Source organism: Platalea leucorodia (assembly GCF_965183815.1).
Source record: "Platalea leucorodia genome assembly, chromosome: Z".
NCBI lineage: Eukaryota > Metazoa > Chordata > Aves > Pelecaniformes > Threskiornithidae > Platalea > Platalea leucorodia.
This window is the reverse complement of record NC_138858.1, coordinates 90,804,239-90,817,804: the sequence shown is the minus strand read 5'-3', so window position 1 is coordinate 90,817,804 and position 13,566 is coordinate 90,804,239. Positions and strand designations below refer to the sequence as shown.

Sequence of the window (13,566 nt, the reverse complement as noted above, 5' to 3'; positions counted from 1 at the left end):
CTGCAGGTGTAAATCTGTCGTGGAGCATTGCAGCATGGCCAAGCCCCGGCTGCGGACGGCTGTGGAGGAGGTGAATGTAATTCCAGCCCCAAATATTGCAAATTTTGGGCTGTGAGCCTTTTGCTTCTGGAATTAAGCAGGTCCCCCACCCCCAATATGCAATTTATATCCCCAATATGCAATTTATATCCCCAATATGCAATATATATCCCCAGTGCAGCATCCTCACCTTTGCTTCACTTACCGCCTGTTTTGTTGCCAGCACAGAGGCCCCAATATTAGGAGTTTTGGTGGGAGGAGGAAAGCCAGGCTTTCTCCCTGTTTTCTTTTTCACCTGCTACGATTTGCACAGCAAAAGTCTGTCTGTCATTGCCTGGAGGAAACTCAACCCTCCAAAAACTGCTCAGAGATGCAGGTCTGCAACAGCCAGCACAGCCCAGATGCAACCACTGATCAATCAGATCCTCCACGTACATTAATCACCTTCATTTAAAATTCTCTATCATTTTATTTGCTTTAAAGCTTTGCCCTCTGTGATGTTTTTAGCAAGTGGTACATGAAGCGTGCAGTGATCAGTGCTCCTGGGGCTGCTTTGCAGAGGAGATGGACAGTCTCCTGGTGAAAGAGAGTGTGGTAGATAAATACTGCGGTAATTCCTCCTTTCACCAGCGCAAATAGAGGATGAGGAGGGCTGATGTGCCGTCGACACCCAGCAAAAAGCCGCTGGGCAGGGAAGGGTTGAAATATTGGTCATTTGCTAAATAATGCCCAGAGGTCGTTTGGGCTGGGAATGGGGAGACCTGTGGGAAAGGTGCGGAGAGCAAAAGGTGCCCCCATCTCTTGCCTATTGCAAAATCTGGGTGAAAATTGAGTAGGTGTTGGTGTCACAAATCAAATTACTTCCTTGGTCCCTCCTCTGAAGCCTGAGAGCTCCAGACCCTGGGTTAGATGATGCCCTGGTACTTTGCTTGCTATCTGGTGCCCAGGCATGGGGCTGCCTTGTGTTGAGGCAGATCTTGCAAAGGCATCTTGAAAGCTCCCCACGTCCTGCTCCAGGATTTTTGCCTATTAGTTAGTGTGAAAACCCCTGATGTTTCCACATTGCCTGTGCTGATGGAGACAAAGCTGTGGCTCTGGGGTGTAGTCCTGGGTCTGGGAGGTTTGGCTGGCTTTGGTGGTGACCATCGCCAGCTCCTCATTTAATTAGGCTGAGTGGCTGGCTCTTGAATTGAGATGGGAAACGACCCGAATCAGTCTGGATTCGGTACCTCTTCATGCTCATGTCATCAAATACATCACGTTTCTGGGGAGCAGGGAACTGAGCCCCCATGGTGGTTTTATATGGAAGCTTGGGGCTTCCCAGGGACCTGCTGCAGGAGCAGTGCAGGATTGGTGCCAACTCGTAGGTTGTCTCCGTTCCCTCTTTTCTAAAGGGCTGAAGGATAAAACCTGTAATAAAGAAGTACCGTTCTAGGGGGAAAAGTTGATGCAGGTAGCTGCTTGCTGGGGAACAGCATGGATATCCAGACTAAAACACTGGTATTTGGGAAAAACTCTGTTTCATCATGGAAACTTGCCTGGGAGCTGAGCAATCTGCATCGCCCTGCCTCGTACGTGACGATACCTAGCAGCAAACAAGTCTGATAGACGCTGGCAGAGCTCCCGGCCGCTGCAGCGCTCAGAGTCTAGAAAAAGGATTAATATTATCTAGCTGGTACAAAGGGAGCCCACGTTCTACTTGCTTCAGACTTGGTTGGGGGGGGAACATCTGCACACGTTTGAGGGGAACATCTGGCGTTTGCTGCCGCCTCTGGGCTGCTCGGTCAGCCCCAGCCCTGCACCCAGGCTGGGGTGGGAGCTTCGCCCTGGCCCCGACCGAGCAGCAGAGCCGTTGGGACGATGTTTGTAAAGCATTTGGACATCCTTCTGCAGAGGAAGTTATTCTGGGTGTACCCCAGAGTTGCTCTGTCCTGTGTAAATCCTCCAAATCTCCACCCCAGAAGCCCGGGTGCTGCCGTCTCCCATGAGAAAGTGCCTACAAATGAATAATTGCTTCTCTAGAGCTCGGCCGGGGCGTTTTCCCGGTGAACCCAGCCATTCATTCTCAGGGGAGTGGCGAGGAGCCCTGGGTGCCCCCACCCAAGCTCTGTTTGCAGGGAGACTTGTGCTAATCCCTTTGCTTTCCGGTGCGGCGCGAGCAGGACCCCGTTGTGCCGCCTGGGTTGGGCGATTCACCGGCCGGTGGAAAAGTACCGTGGGAGGTTTTGCTGAACAGCCGATATCCCTGCTTTTACCTCCTCTGGGTAACATGGGGTCTCCAGGACGGGGTCCCTCTCTCCTCCTTTGCACTGTCACTGCTGAGAGCCCTGATTCAGCCTCACCACGCTCGGGTGATGCAAACTGTTAGACACAGAGGATATAAAATCATATTGCGTTGCAAACACAATCTTAAAATCTGGGAATATCTCCCTGGGAGGCTCAGGCTGGGCACCCGGGGCTCAATGGGGCTGTGCATGGCCAAGGGGAGACTGGCCTCGCTCTGATGTTATACCACCTCGAGTCTGAAAAAAACCCTGCTTTTCTGGAAATCTGGTTGCCCCAAAAGTCTCTGGATGAAAAGAGGAGCTGGGGAGACCATGCATGGCTGATATCTCTTAGAAACCCAAACCCTAGTGCTGGAAAAAGCCTGAAGTGGGAAAAAAATTGGGCAAAGCCAACAGCTACAGCGCTGTGAGCATCCTCCCCCGCCGACTCTGCAGAGATCCCACCCCTGCTCCGGCACCGGCCGGTGGGAATGGGAATGTCCCGCTGCAGCCGGAGCCTCCCTTACGTCCTTGCTCTCCCTGCCAGCTTTCTGAGACGAGGGAAAGGCCAACTCCCCCGTGCAGCGTGGCCGGAGGCAGAGCTCAGACGCTGCAGCTCCCTTCTGCCCAGGAAGGGCATTGCCGGGGGGTCCCCAGTGAGGCTGTGGCAAGGGGACCACGAGTGACAGACGTGGTGCCCCTCTTTCCCCCCCCCTTTCCTATTTTGGGCTGGGGAACAAAACAACGAGCCTGAGTCCATCTCAGACGCCTGGTACCTGACGCCAAAATCCTTTTTCTTTGCCCTGTTTCCTTTTTCTTCCAAAACCAGAGCATTTCAACACGAAATCCACCCATATATGCTTCGCTCCTAACTCCTTTTCCTGTAAAAATACTTGTCTTATCTCTTGACTTTCCCTTCTGCGAGTGGGCCGCCATAAATTACCGCAGGCAGACGGCTTTGGAAGCACTTTCAGGGCTATTCGCTGCAGATTTCCCTCTGCCTTCGGCTGTTCTTAATAAATAGTGCCCAGACCATAACAGAAGAAAGAGGAGGAATGCGCCTTGGATTTTTGTGAGAGGCAGCAAAGGAGTTTCCCATGGGAACGCCAATCTGGAAAGCTGCATTTTGCCACATCTCCAAAGTACTTTTTTTTTTTTTTTTTCTACCCACCCCCCCCTTTCCTTTTCTTTCCCCATCAGCTGTCCATCGTGGTGAAAATCTGCCCCGATGACTGTGCCACCCGGCTTCTCCCGTGCTTCCCTGACCCCCCTTCGGCATCGCTGCTGCTGGGGTGGCTCAAGGGGGGAGGGAGCACCGGCTGGTCCAGCACCTCGAAATGGGCTGCGGGGCTCCCTGCCGCAGGATGGCCTTGCCACCGAGGCGCTAGCTGGGTTAGAAAGGGCTGAAGTGTTTCTGTGGATGACAAGAGCATCCAGAATAAGAACAGTAAATATTGAAAATCCTCAAGGGTTTTTAAGAGCTCTAAATCCTTGTGCTTTATAGCTTAGCTTGCCTCTCTCCTTGAGGAGCATCCGCACAGCCCAGAAGAGGCCTCCGAGTGCTCGTTGCTGCAAGGTTTTCTACACTTCCCTCCAAAACATCTTTGTAATAACTGGGTACCAAAACTGAGGGGAAACACTGGTCTGATACAGCCTGGCACTTTGGGTGTCCTTGCATTTTCCATCCCCTGTTTAGCTCCATGTAGCGAACTTGTTCCCACTGCTCTGGTTTGCAAATGTTGTGTAGGTCAAGTTGATGGTTTTTCTTGGCTCCAGTCCTGCGAGGCCTTGCCAAGTATGTGGTTTATTGCATGCAAATGTTAGTCAACAGCTACATTATCCAAAGGCAGCCTTTTTTCTTCCTTTTTTTTTTTTTTTTTAGCTTTAAATAAATGATTTGGCACAAACAAGTGTAAATGTTATGTCAGCATTAGACACTATTTAATCTTGATGGATATGTTAGCGGTGGAGCGTGACACTAATTGACAGCCATTAAATGATGCTTTCTGTTTCCAGTTGCGTACAAACAGGAGTTCTGCTTTGTTAAGGCTGATTAAAACTCCACATCTCCATAGTTAGTGTGGGATTTTTCTTTTCTGCATTAATCAAAGGGATATTTATCACCGGGAAAGCCTGCCATGTCGTTCCCCTTGTTCTGATGAATGCTTTAACACTCTCAGATGATTTGGTTATCCAAACGGCACAGCCCTTTTTTTGTCCTTGTGCTTTGTGCTTGGAAAAAAAAGAAAAAACCAACTGGAAGTCTATCTTCTGTCCATAAAGAAACCACTTGAGGGTTGCAGAGAAAAGGGTTGGGAAGGAGAGGAGGGATGGCAGGGGTGAGTCAGCCGAGATGTTTCTCCACGGCTGCGAAGGAGCTGGAGCTGCTGCCTGCATCCCTGCCTCCAACCGGCACCGATGTCAGACCCAGAACCTGCTTTGGCAGATGCCCACGCTGCAAAAAACCTGCACTTTACTGTGCCTGCGTTGCAGCAAACTTTGGCGTGCAACAGCTTTTTAGTCTGGGTTACGAATAAGGCAGATCCTGTAAGCAGGACCACGCTGCTGGCAGGATTAGTGCAGGGGGAGGAGATCCGAGTTCCAGCCCTGGCTGCAGGGACCGCTGCTTGTCCCTGCGTGTGACAAACGGTCACCCACGTACCAGAGCCGCTGTTCCCTTCCACGAAATCGCTGGGTGAAGGCGGTGGAGCCTGGCGAGCTGCGTCTGCCTGAGGATTTGGCTGGTGAGGATCCAGCACCAGCCTCCTAAGGCAATAGGAGCTCCCCCGAGATCTCATTTTGCCATCTTGATCCCTGTTTTGGCTTTTGGGGTTTTTTTATTTTTCTTTTAAAGCTACTAGAACACAAAATTAAGCTGGGAGTAATGGTAGTTTTTGCAACTCACTTTCAGTTTGGGAAAGTTGCTGCTGCCAACAGCAGAGGGGAGGGAATGTGTGCACGGGCAGGCTGGGACCCAAGGTCGGTCCCTCTCTGCCTCTGTACGAGGGGGAAATATTCACACTGACGGCTCCCAGGATGAATTCTTCTTCTTATGGTCCTACAGAGACCAACGCTGCCCCTGATTGCGCTGATGTGGTTGCAGGACTGGAAGGCAGGGGCAGAAATAAAAACTGGGACCAGTGCTTATACTGCAAAACTCTGGAGGCCACTGGGATCGTGCTTAAATTGTGGGGTTGTAGGTAATTTGGGGGTGATAAAGAAAGTACTTCGCTATATAAGCTCTTACTTTTGAGAAATAATCACCTGTTTCATGCTCAGTAAATGGGATTAGAGGATGCTGAGTAGTACTCTATACCTGGCTGGATGAGTAACGGAGCAACATTTGGTGCTGAGCACCTAGAAATAGCGATGAGCAGTGATTTACCACCTGCAAAACCTTGTGAGCTGGTGCTTGTGATAATTCATTGCACAAAACTCACCGGAGCGCAGTCTCTGCAACAGGCGTTTGTGTGAGAAGCCGGTGCTCGTGGCACAGCCGCGGTCATTTCGTGGCAGAAACAGTGAATAAAAGAAAACCCAAACCCAGGGCAAAAAACCCACAGAGGCAGCTTGTTTTTAATAAAGACTCTGCGCTCTTTATTCCAAAGGACAATGCACATCAGATAAAATAGTATCAAAAAATATGTACAAAAATAGCGACTATTTGCACTGGACTTGCTCTATACCAGCAAAGTTAAGTAGGAGCAGTTGGGTGTTGAAGCAACAAGGATATTTTACTGGTTGTAAACCATGAGCGGGGAAAAAAAAGTAGCTATGACACAAACTTTTTCCCAAAGAAGCATCCAAGAAGTTCAGTTTATATCTAATTTTCCCAGCCCAATTCAGTTCTTCCCAGCATAACGTGCCTGTCCCTGCTGCTCCTCCGCTGTCTACGCAAAGGACACACCGTGATCCCTATTCAGGGCAGCTCCGGGATGGTCAGAGCTGCTAATCCAGTGTATTTAGTGCAAATATAGCGTCTCTGCATGGATTGAAGCAGCATCCCAAGGGTCCCGGTGAGCCCATGGGATTTTGGCAGGACTTTCTCCCCCTGGAGATGCCATCAGGAGGGATGTGTGCCCTGCAGGGGCTTGGCTTCGAGGCCATAAGGGCTTTTTTTTTGTTGTTGTTCCAAGCAGCGGATAAGCAAAGTGCAAAGTGGATAAGCAGCAGGGCTGGGTTTGAAACACATTGCAACAGTGCAGGGGAGATGATGGCCTTCTGGCCCGAACGCCGGCTGCGAGAGAACAGGCTGGGGGATACGCGGCATCTGAGAGCAGGAGCTGTAAGAAAAATGTTATCTCAAGATATAAGGGGTTACTTTCAGACAATTAGAAGGCAACAGGTTGTCCTCCAAATTGGGCAAACAGCTTTGATAGCAAGAATATCTGCCACAAAGGGTTTCAGTTTGCATGTTCTCCTCTCCCTGCCCGCCCTTCCCCTGAGTTTTTCCTCATCCACATACCCCCAGCAGCTTCGTCTTTGCTATGTCTGTGAGCTTGCAAGATCTGGACCTGTTTGCGAGGCAAAAGATCAGTTTCCAAATAATCTTGTTAAAAGGGACAGATCTTAGCAGTTACTTAACATTACCTAATTGTCTGTATTTCCCTGCTGCAGGAGGGAATTGGACTGCTGTGATTTTTAAGGCTTTTTCAGAAAGAACAGACACCACAGAAACATTCCTGGAGGTTCACAGGCAAGAAACCTCCATGTACTTGTGTTTTAGAAGATTAAATTTGTCCCAGCAGAGCTATGCTGATTTACACTAGCTGAGAAACAGCAGTTCAGGCCTTTCCTCTCTTGGAAATCTCATTTATTTCTACACTTTCTCCCATAGACTTAATGGCATCTAAAGTTTTAAGTATGATTAGTTGCAACAAAAATAAATCTCTGCTACTCTGCTAGTGCAAATAGTTGTTGGCTCCCTAAAAAGTCACTTGTAAAGATACCATCCTCTCGCTGCCCTGATGCCTTGGTGCTGGGAATTGAGCTGATTTCACTTGCAAACAGGGAGTTTGCTGCTTTGAAAGCTGACGGAAAGCGTTGAATTCTTTGAGCTGTTGCTATTTTAAATAGCTTATATGGGAATGTTCAAACAGTGTCAACACCCGGATATGCAAAACTCATCTGTCATTGCGCTATTGTCCGTGTTCCCGAGGCTTTCTGGTTTGGCTTCTCAAGGCACCGGCAGCGGCAGTTGGCATCTCGGCCGTCGAAGGGCAGAGGGACGGGTTTGGGTGGGGGTAAGCTGGCACGGCTCCAGCCCGGCCAGGGCGGCCGCCTTCGCTCATGTCCCGGCTGCAGCTCCGTGGCCGTCAGGCACTTCGGGTTGTTGTTGCTCGTGGCAGAAAGGGGTTTAATTCTCCCCAAAAGCGCGTTGCCCCAGGTGGAGGTTGTGGTGCTGCCTGACAGCACACAGAAATCTTGGGGGAGCTCTAAGTCCCCTCTAGGACCATTAGCAATTATAACATCAATGGCAGAAATAAAAATTTTTTGCCTTTTCTTTTTTTTAAGCTTAATTTTTAGATCATACAACAGCTGGTGGCCCAAGTGGCCGAGCTGGGGCTGTACCAGTGCCAGCCCAGGATCAGCAGTTTGCTCTTTGCCTGCTTGATCTCAGCAAGGGGCAAAGGCTTCAGCGGGGCGCAGGCGATTTAGGAGGGGCAGAGAGGGGCGATCGCTGCCTCCAGGGCTGGACTGCCCCTGGCTTTCTGCCCCTGAAAGAGCCTGCAATATTTTACAGCTGCAGATCGACCCCAGAGCAGTGCTGTCAAGCGTGCTGAATTACATGTTTTAAAATCTTGGGCTTTTTTTGTTTGGTTTTTTTTTACTGTTAGCAACGAGAGAGGCTTGTGCGGCAGCTAGAAGATGCTGATCATGACTGCGAATAGGGTCTCCCTCCCCTAATTAGCACTAGAAAGAGCAACGCAGTATTAAAAAAAAAAAAAAACAAACATTTTAAGAGAAAAGGCTGCTTTCCGCTTAAAAAAGCGGTTACCACCACGAAGGACTCCAGCCGTTCAAGTAGTAGAGGCAAGGCAGGTACTGCCAGCCGCCCCGCAGCGCGAGCAGCGATGCTCCGGGGAGCTCGGCCGCTTTCTGCCCGGCCAGACGCGTGTCCAGTCTGCTGATTTCGGAGGCGACCTGTTTCCTCTTGGTTTTATACCTCCTGTTTTGGAACCAGATTTTCACCTGGGTCTCGGTGAGCTGCAGGTTTTTGGCCAGGTGGGCTCGCTCGGGGGCCGACAGGTATTTTTGGTGGCTGAATTTCCGCTCCAGTTCGATGACTTGGGTGTGGGAGAACGCCGCCCGCGAGCGCTTCGCCTGCTTCGGGGGGCACTGGGCGATGGGCAGGGGTCGCAGCGGGGGGTCACAGTCTGACAGGTAGGTCTCTGCCGTGGCATCTGCGGGAGGAAAGAGCTGAGAATAACCCGCTTGGAAGTTGCCCTAATCACTTGCTTTTTCCCTTCCAGAGAGCAAAATATTCATATTATCTTGGAAATACTTTCATTTAATGGCACGAACACCATCTTAAAGTAATATAGGGAGTTTTCTCTTCCTAAATCACACTTTCTTAATTCATATAAGCGTGCATTCAATATAAACATACATTCAAGGGACTAAAATAATACAGAAAGGGATGTTTTGCAATGCTAGTGGAGATCCGCCTTGAACCTCAAGATACGTTGTTACGTACATTATAGCATCGACAGCTCTTGAGATTTTTATTGCAGAATTCATACTATTAGGCACTTCTTTGAAACCTCCTCGCTGCCGTGCCAATGAAAAATCCTGATTCCCCAAAGAAAACAAATTTTTATCCTCAAGCTACAGAGGATAGCTCAGAAATGGGACATCAGCGCAGCTTAAAGCAGACTGCAGTTAGAAAGCATTGAAAATAAATGCCTCCCTTTTCCCTTTCATGACTCCAAGGCAATGCCAAGAAATTTGGGGACATATTTTTAAACCTTCAGGCCTGGGTTTAGACATATAGCCGCAGACCTGGCCTCGGATCACAGCTCCAAAGCAGCATCTCAGTGTTTGCCGCCGACTTATTTCTTGTGGCACCGGTGGGTCGCCTGAGCCGCGACCCAGAAAGGTGCTGAGCTCCCTGCGAAGTGTCACTTCTAACTGTTAAAACTTCTTAAGTCAGTTTATTTATGCAGCTAGTTCCTTTTTATGTATTACCCAGCTTGGGATGGAAATAGGCCAATTTTTTTTTTCCTTTAGTTATTTCTTAGTATATTTTCTTAAGATGTGAACATAACGCTCAAGATGGAAACAATGGGCTTAATTCCCAGCTTGTGTAAATCATGGTTGTCTCTGAAATCCCTGGAGCTGCGCTGATTTACACTAGCCACTTTCTGAGAGATTTGGTACGGCTTTTAACGATTTTCGTAATAATCAGTCTGGCGGCTGTTTCTGAACTTGCTTTTATGTAGAAGCTTCTTTTAATAGAATTGAAACGTAAAGCCAAAATTCCCCTGGCAAGGGCTCCCTTAGCAAGCAAGAGCTGGTCGCTAGAGAGTTCAAAATTGCTTTTTTGGCTGTTGCAGCTCAGCCCAGGACTGCTTGAGCAAGGAAAGGCTGAGTCCCCTCCCGCAGCCCCGGCCGTGCTGCAATGAGAGAGGCACTGATCGAAAAAATTTGTTTCTGAGTGTGATTTTCGGTATGTTGCTTCTGCAGCGAAGCGTTATTGCCTGCAACGAATTTAGCAGTTGCATGCTAGAAAGAGGTGCTGGTAGCGTTGTATCAGGAGGAGCAGGATCGTTATTAATGAACCACGCGATGTGCGGCGGTACGGGCAGGAGGACACTGCCGAGCACGCGGGAAAGCTGAGCCCTGTTGCAAAAGGCACAAATTCAACACGAGGACTTTCAAAATATCCCTGGAGCAGAGGCACCGAGGAGCTCGGCTGCGGTGGCATCACCGCGCTGACGGCGGCGTGAAGGAGGGGCACAAACGGCCTCTCTGAGCGGGCAGCCCCGAGGTGCCCTTGCTGAGGACCTTCTGCATTAAAAGGGAACTTTATTTCCCAAGATATCGCAGAAATCCATCGACTGGGCTTTATTTAAACAGAGTTTTAGGCAGATTCAGTCCTTTGAGTTATTTGAAGTGACTGGCAAAAGGTTTGCACGCAGTTATTATTTCTCTTACTTTCTCACTGCTAAAGCGCAGATACTCCCTGGTATTTAAAGCAGAGCTTATTTGGCTCTGGGGTGCTCGAGGCAGCCAGGTCTGGATCCTGCCCCTTGGTTGACCCAAGCGTAGCCATTGCTGATCCACTCCCCGGCCAGCGGGCTCAGCCAGGAGCTTCCACCCCCTTACCTGCGTCCGCCTCGTGGGGTGTCCCTCGGGCTTGGGCTGGGGGTGCTCCTGGGGGATGAGGGCTCCCGGGGGGGTGCCCTGGGGCAGCCCCCAAGGCCGAGCTGACCTCGCTCCCCTCCTCCGTGGCCGCCCCCGGCTCCCCGTCCTCCGGGCTGCCAAACCCTCCGCTCTTGTCCCGCTCTGGCTGCGCTCCTCGCTCTGCCCCATCCCAGAGGATGTCTTGGATGAGGAAGGATGTCCGGGGCCTGGAGGGGACGGCCATGGTCTGCTGGGCTGCCGTCGGGGTCCAGCTCATCCCTGCTGGGGTGCTGCTGGGTGCTCTCTGCCTCCTTCCGGGGAGCACCCCGGCATTCATCCTCCTCTTCCTCTCCCTGCCCAGAGGCATGCTGGCTTCCCACCCTCCCGGCTCTGCATTTATACGGCAGGCAGCCAAGCCTCCCGGGCCTGATTGGAGATCCCTGGCAGGAGTCTACGCCCTTCGGTTGTATCTTGGCTCCCGCGGGTTTTCTGGCTGCTTGCTTCTCCCTCTTGCTCAGGACGTCCTTCCTCACGGATCCATGGGGTCACAGCCAAACCTCAGCTTCCTCCTTTGCCCCCCCGTTGCTCTTTTGCTGGCAAATCACCTCCGAGCTTTTACGGTGAGAGAAGGATGCCTAAGTGAATTCATCCTTTTTGGGATCAAAATGCTCCCAGGGTGGGGGTTTTGGCGAGAGGAGGGGGGAGCAGCATCGCTGCCTCGGAGGGATGCTCTGCAAGGGGACAGCTTCTGCATCCCCTGCCCCAGCCCCAGCGAGCCGGTGCTCTGCTTACTCCTGGTTATGGAAATGATTTATGTCCCGGGGTAATCCCTAGAGCTCTTTGGGGAAATGCTCTTTTCAGGGGGGAAAGTGAAGAAAAAGGATTGGGGTGGGGTTTTTTTTGTATTTTGAGGGTTTTGAGGGTTTTCTTCAAAACTTTCTACTCTAATGCATTTTCAGTTTGTTGAAAAACAGGGGAAAAATGTCAAAGACATTTTCATCAGCTTTGAAAAGCTGCTTTAACGAGGGCTTTAAAATGAAAGTTAAGATGTAACAGACAGGGAGAGCAGCTCCAGAGGCAAATGCTTGCACAGAAAGGGGCAGAGGGTTCACATGAAAATTTAAGCCTAAACCTCAGACTAATTCCTCGACCAGCTGTGGAATGGGACAGCATTTATTTAAGAAGCCTTAGTGCCTTTATACACCATCCTGCAAGGCCCTGTGTTCAAAGGCACCCGAAAGGAGCAAAACCTTCCTGATTCCAAGAAAAACCATGAGTGGAGCTCTCTGTTATAACAGATTTTTTTTTTTTGGAGTATCCACTTTATTTGTAGTTGTTCTTCTAGATTTTCTGTTTGGAAAACAACTCCCCGCTCACCACACAAACAGCAGCGAACCCCCCTCGCCCAGATGTGAGCAGCACGTGATTAAAAAATCACCTTGCCCCATCATAAGGCAAAGCAATCTGGGGGGGAACCCCTGTGGGAGCGGGACTTGGCTCCGCGGATGCAGATGGGCAGCATCCCTGGGAACTGCGGGCACCCTCTGAGCAACGTATATAAACGATTCTATGATTCCATATATACAGTGACCCCCCCTATAGCCCTGTTGTCTGCAGACTTCATTTGCTGTTGGGATAATGTAGCACTGATCACCCCTTCTGTTCCTAAAGCCTTCACTCAAACCCAGCCCCTTGTCCTCAGCCGAAAAGCCCAGGCATGTTTTTTAGCCTTAAAGAGGGAAAGAATAGATTTCCTTGAAATCCCCTGAGGACTTTGTTGATTTTATAGGAGGGTGTTTGGTTACGGCAGCCCGAAGCCCAGAGCAGGTTGTGCAGATGTGCCCCAAACCCTGCTTTTAACCTGCCCTTTTCTCTCATTCTTTAACCTGCCGATGCTCCTGGCTTAGAAAATATCCCCCTATATTCCCTGTGTGCTTGGAAAACTTCAGTAGCTTCAATAATTCAGCCTCATGAACCTCCTATAGTCTGAGAAAGGGAACCTGGAAAGATTTATGAAGCAATTGGAGCCCAAGAGTATTATTGCAGCCGTGCCCTGGCCGCTGAGCCCTCTAACCCCTGGCCTCGCTTCTGGAGAGCAGATTAGGAGCTGGCACAAGGTGCTGCCGCGGCCGGGTGGGCGGGTGGGTGGGCTGCCCCATGGGTCCCTGCCCGCCCGCTCCAGCGCTTAATCTGGATCCCACCGTGCTGCCCAGGGGAGCTTGGGCTGGAGGGGGAGCCCCGAGGGGCACCGGTGGGTCCCCTGGCAGGACCAGGGCTTGCCCAAAGGCATGTTGTTGCCCAAAGGCATGTTGGCGTGACCGTGAGCACAGCACTGTGCAGGGATGCTCGCTCCGGTCAGGAAGCCGTGCCGTTCCCTGGGGGCACCTCACACCCAATTTGGGAGCCAATTTTCCCACTGCAGAGACCCTACCGCTGCCGATTTTAGGCTGCCCTCGCTGTTGTCGGAGCTCAGCACGTGCCTGTCCCCCCCGCCGCACACCCAGGGACTCAGCCTGTCCTGCATCCACAACTATTTTGGGCTCTACCACAAAGATGGGAACATAAGACTGAGCAGAAGGGTTCCTCTCCCAGAAACTGGGCAGTTCCCTTCCTTCCAGGGGGATCATTTCATTTCAATTAAGCGTTTTCCTGCAGATAGAGCTGGGCTGCCACAGCTTTCCCATAACTGTTAGTGAAATCTCCTGGTGCTGTCCGTGTGCTTGACCCCTCCGTCTGTAGGTCTGTCCTGGGCAGCCTCGTTGCACAGCTCTTTTATGGTCAGGTCTTTTTTCCCTTCATTGCCAGTGCCCACATCCGCGGCTCACTCGGTGAAAATAACTCGTAGCTGATAAGCAGTGAGTAATTTGGCCCAGGACAGGAGTTTTTGTCCAGGAGAAGGCTTTGGGGAAATGTGGGC

The 13,566-nt window shown here is 50.8% G+C and overlaps 1 protein-coding gene across 1 annotated transcript; it reads right to left on the bottom strand.

The window, feature by feature from the left end:
* Window positions 1-8,144: 8,144 nt before the first annotated feature.
* Window positions 8,145-12,749, bottom strand: LOC309602586 (uncharacterized protein). Its single transcript, XM_082336247.1, has 3 exons — window positions 10,632-12,749; window positions 10,207-10,313; window positions 8,145-8,750 (listed from the first exon to the last, which is right to left on the bottom strand). Exons 1-3 carry the CDS (start codon window positions 11,014-11,016, stop codon window positions 8,298-8,300), a joined length of 945 nt encoding a protein of 314 aa, XP_082192373.1. The 5' UTR covers window positions 11,017-12,749; the 3' UTR covers window positions 8,145-8,297.
* Between the last annotated feature and the right edge of the window lie 817 nt (window positions 12,750-13,566).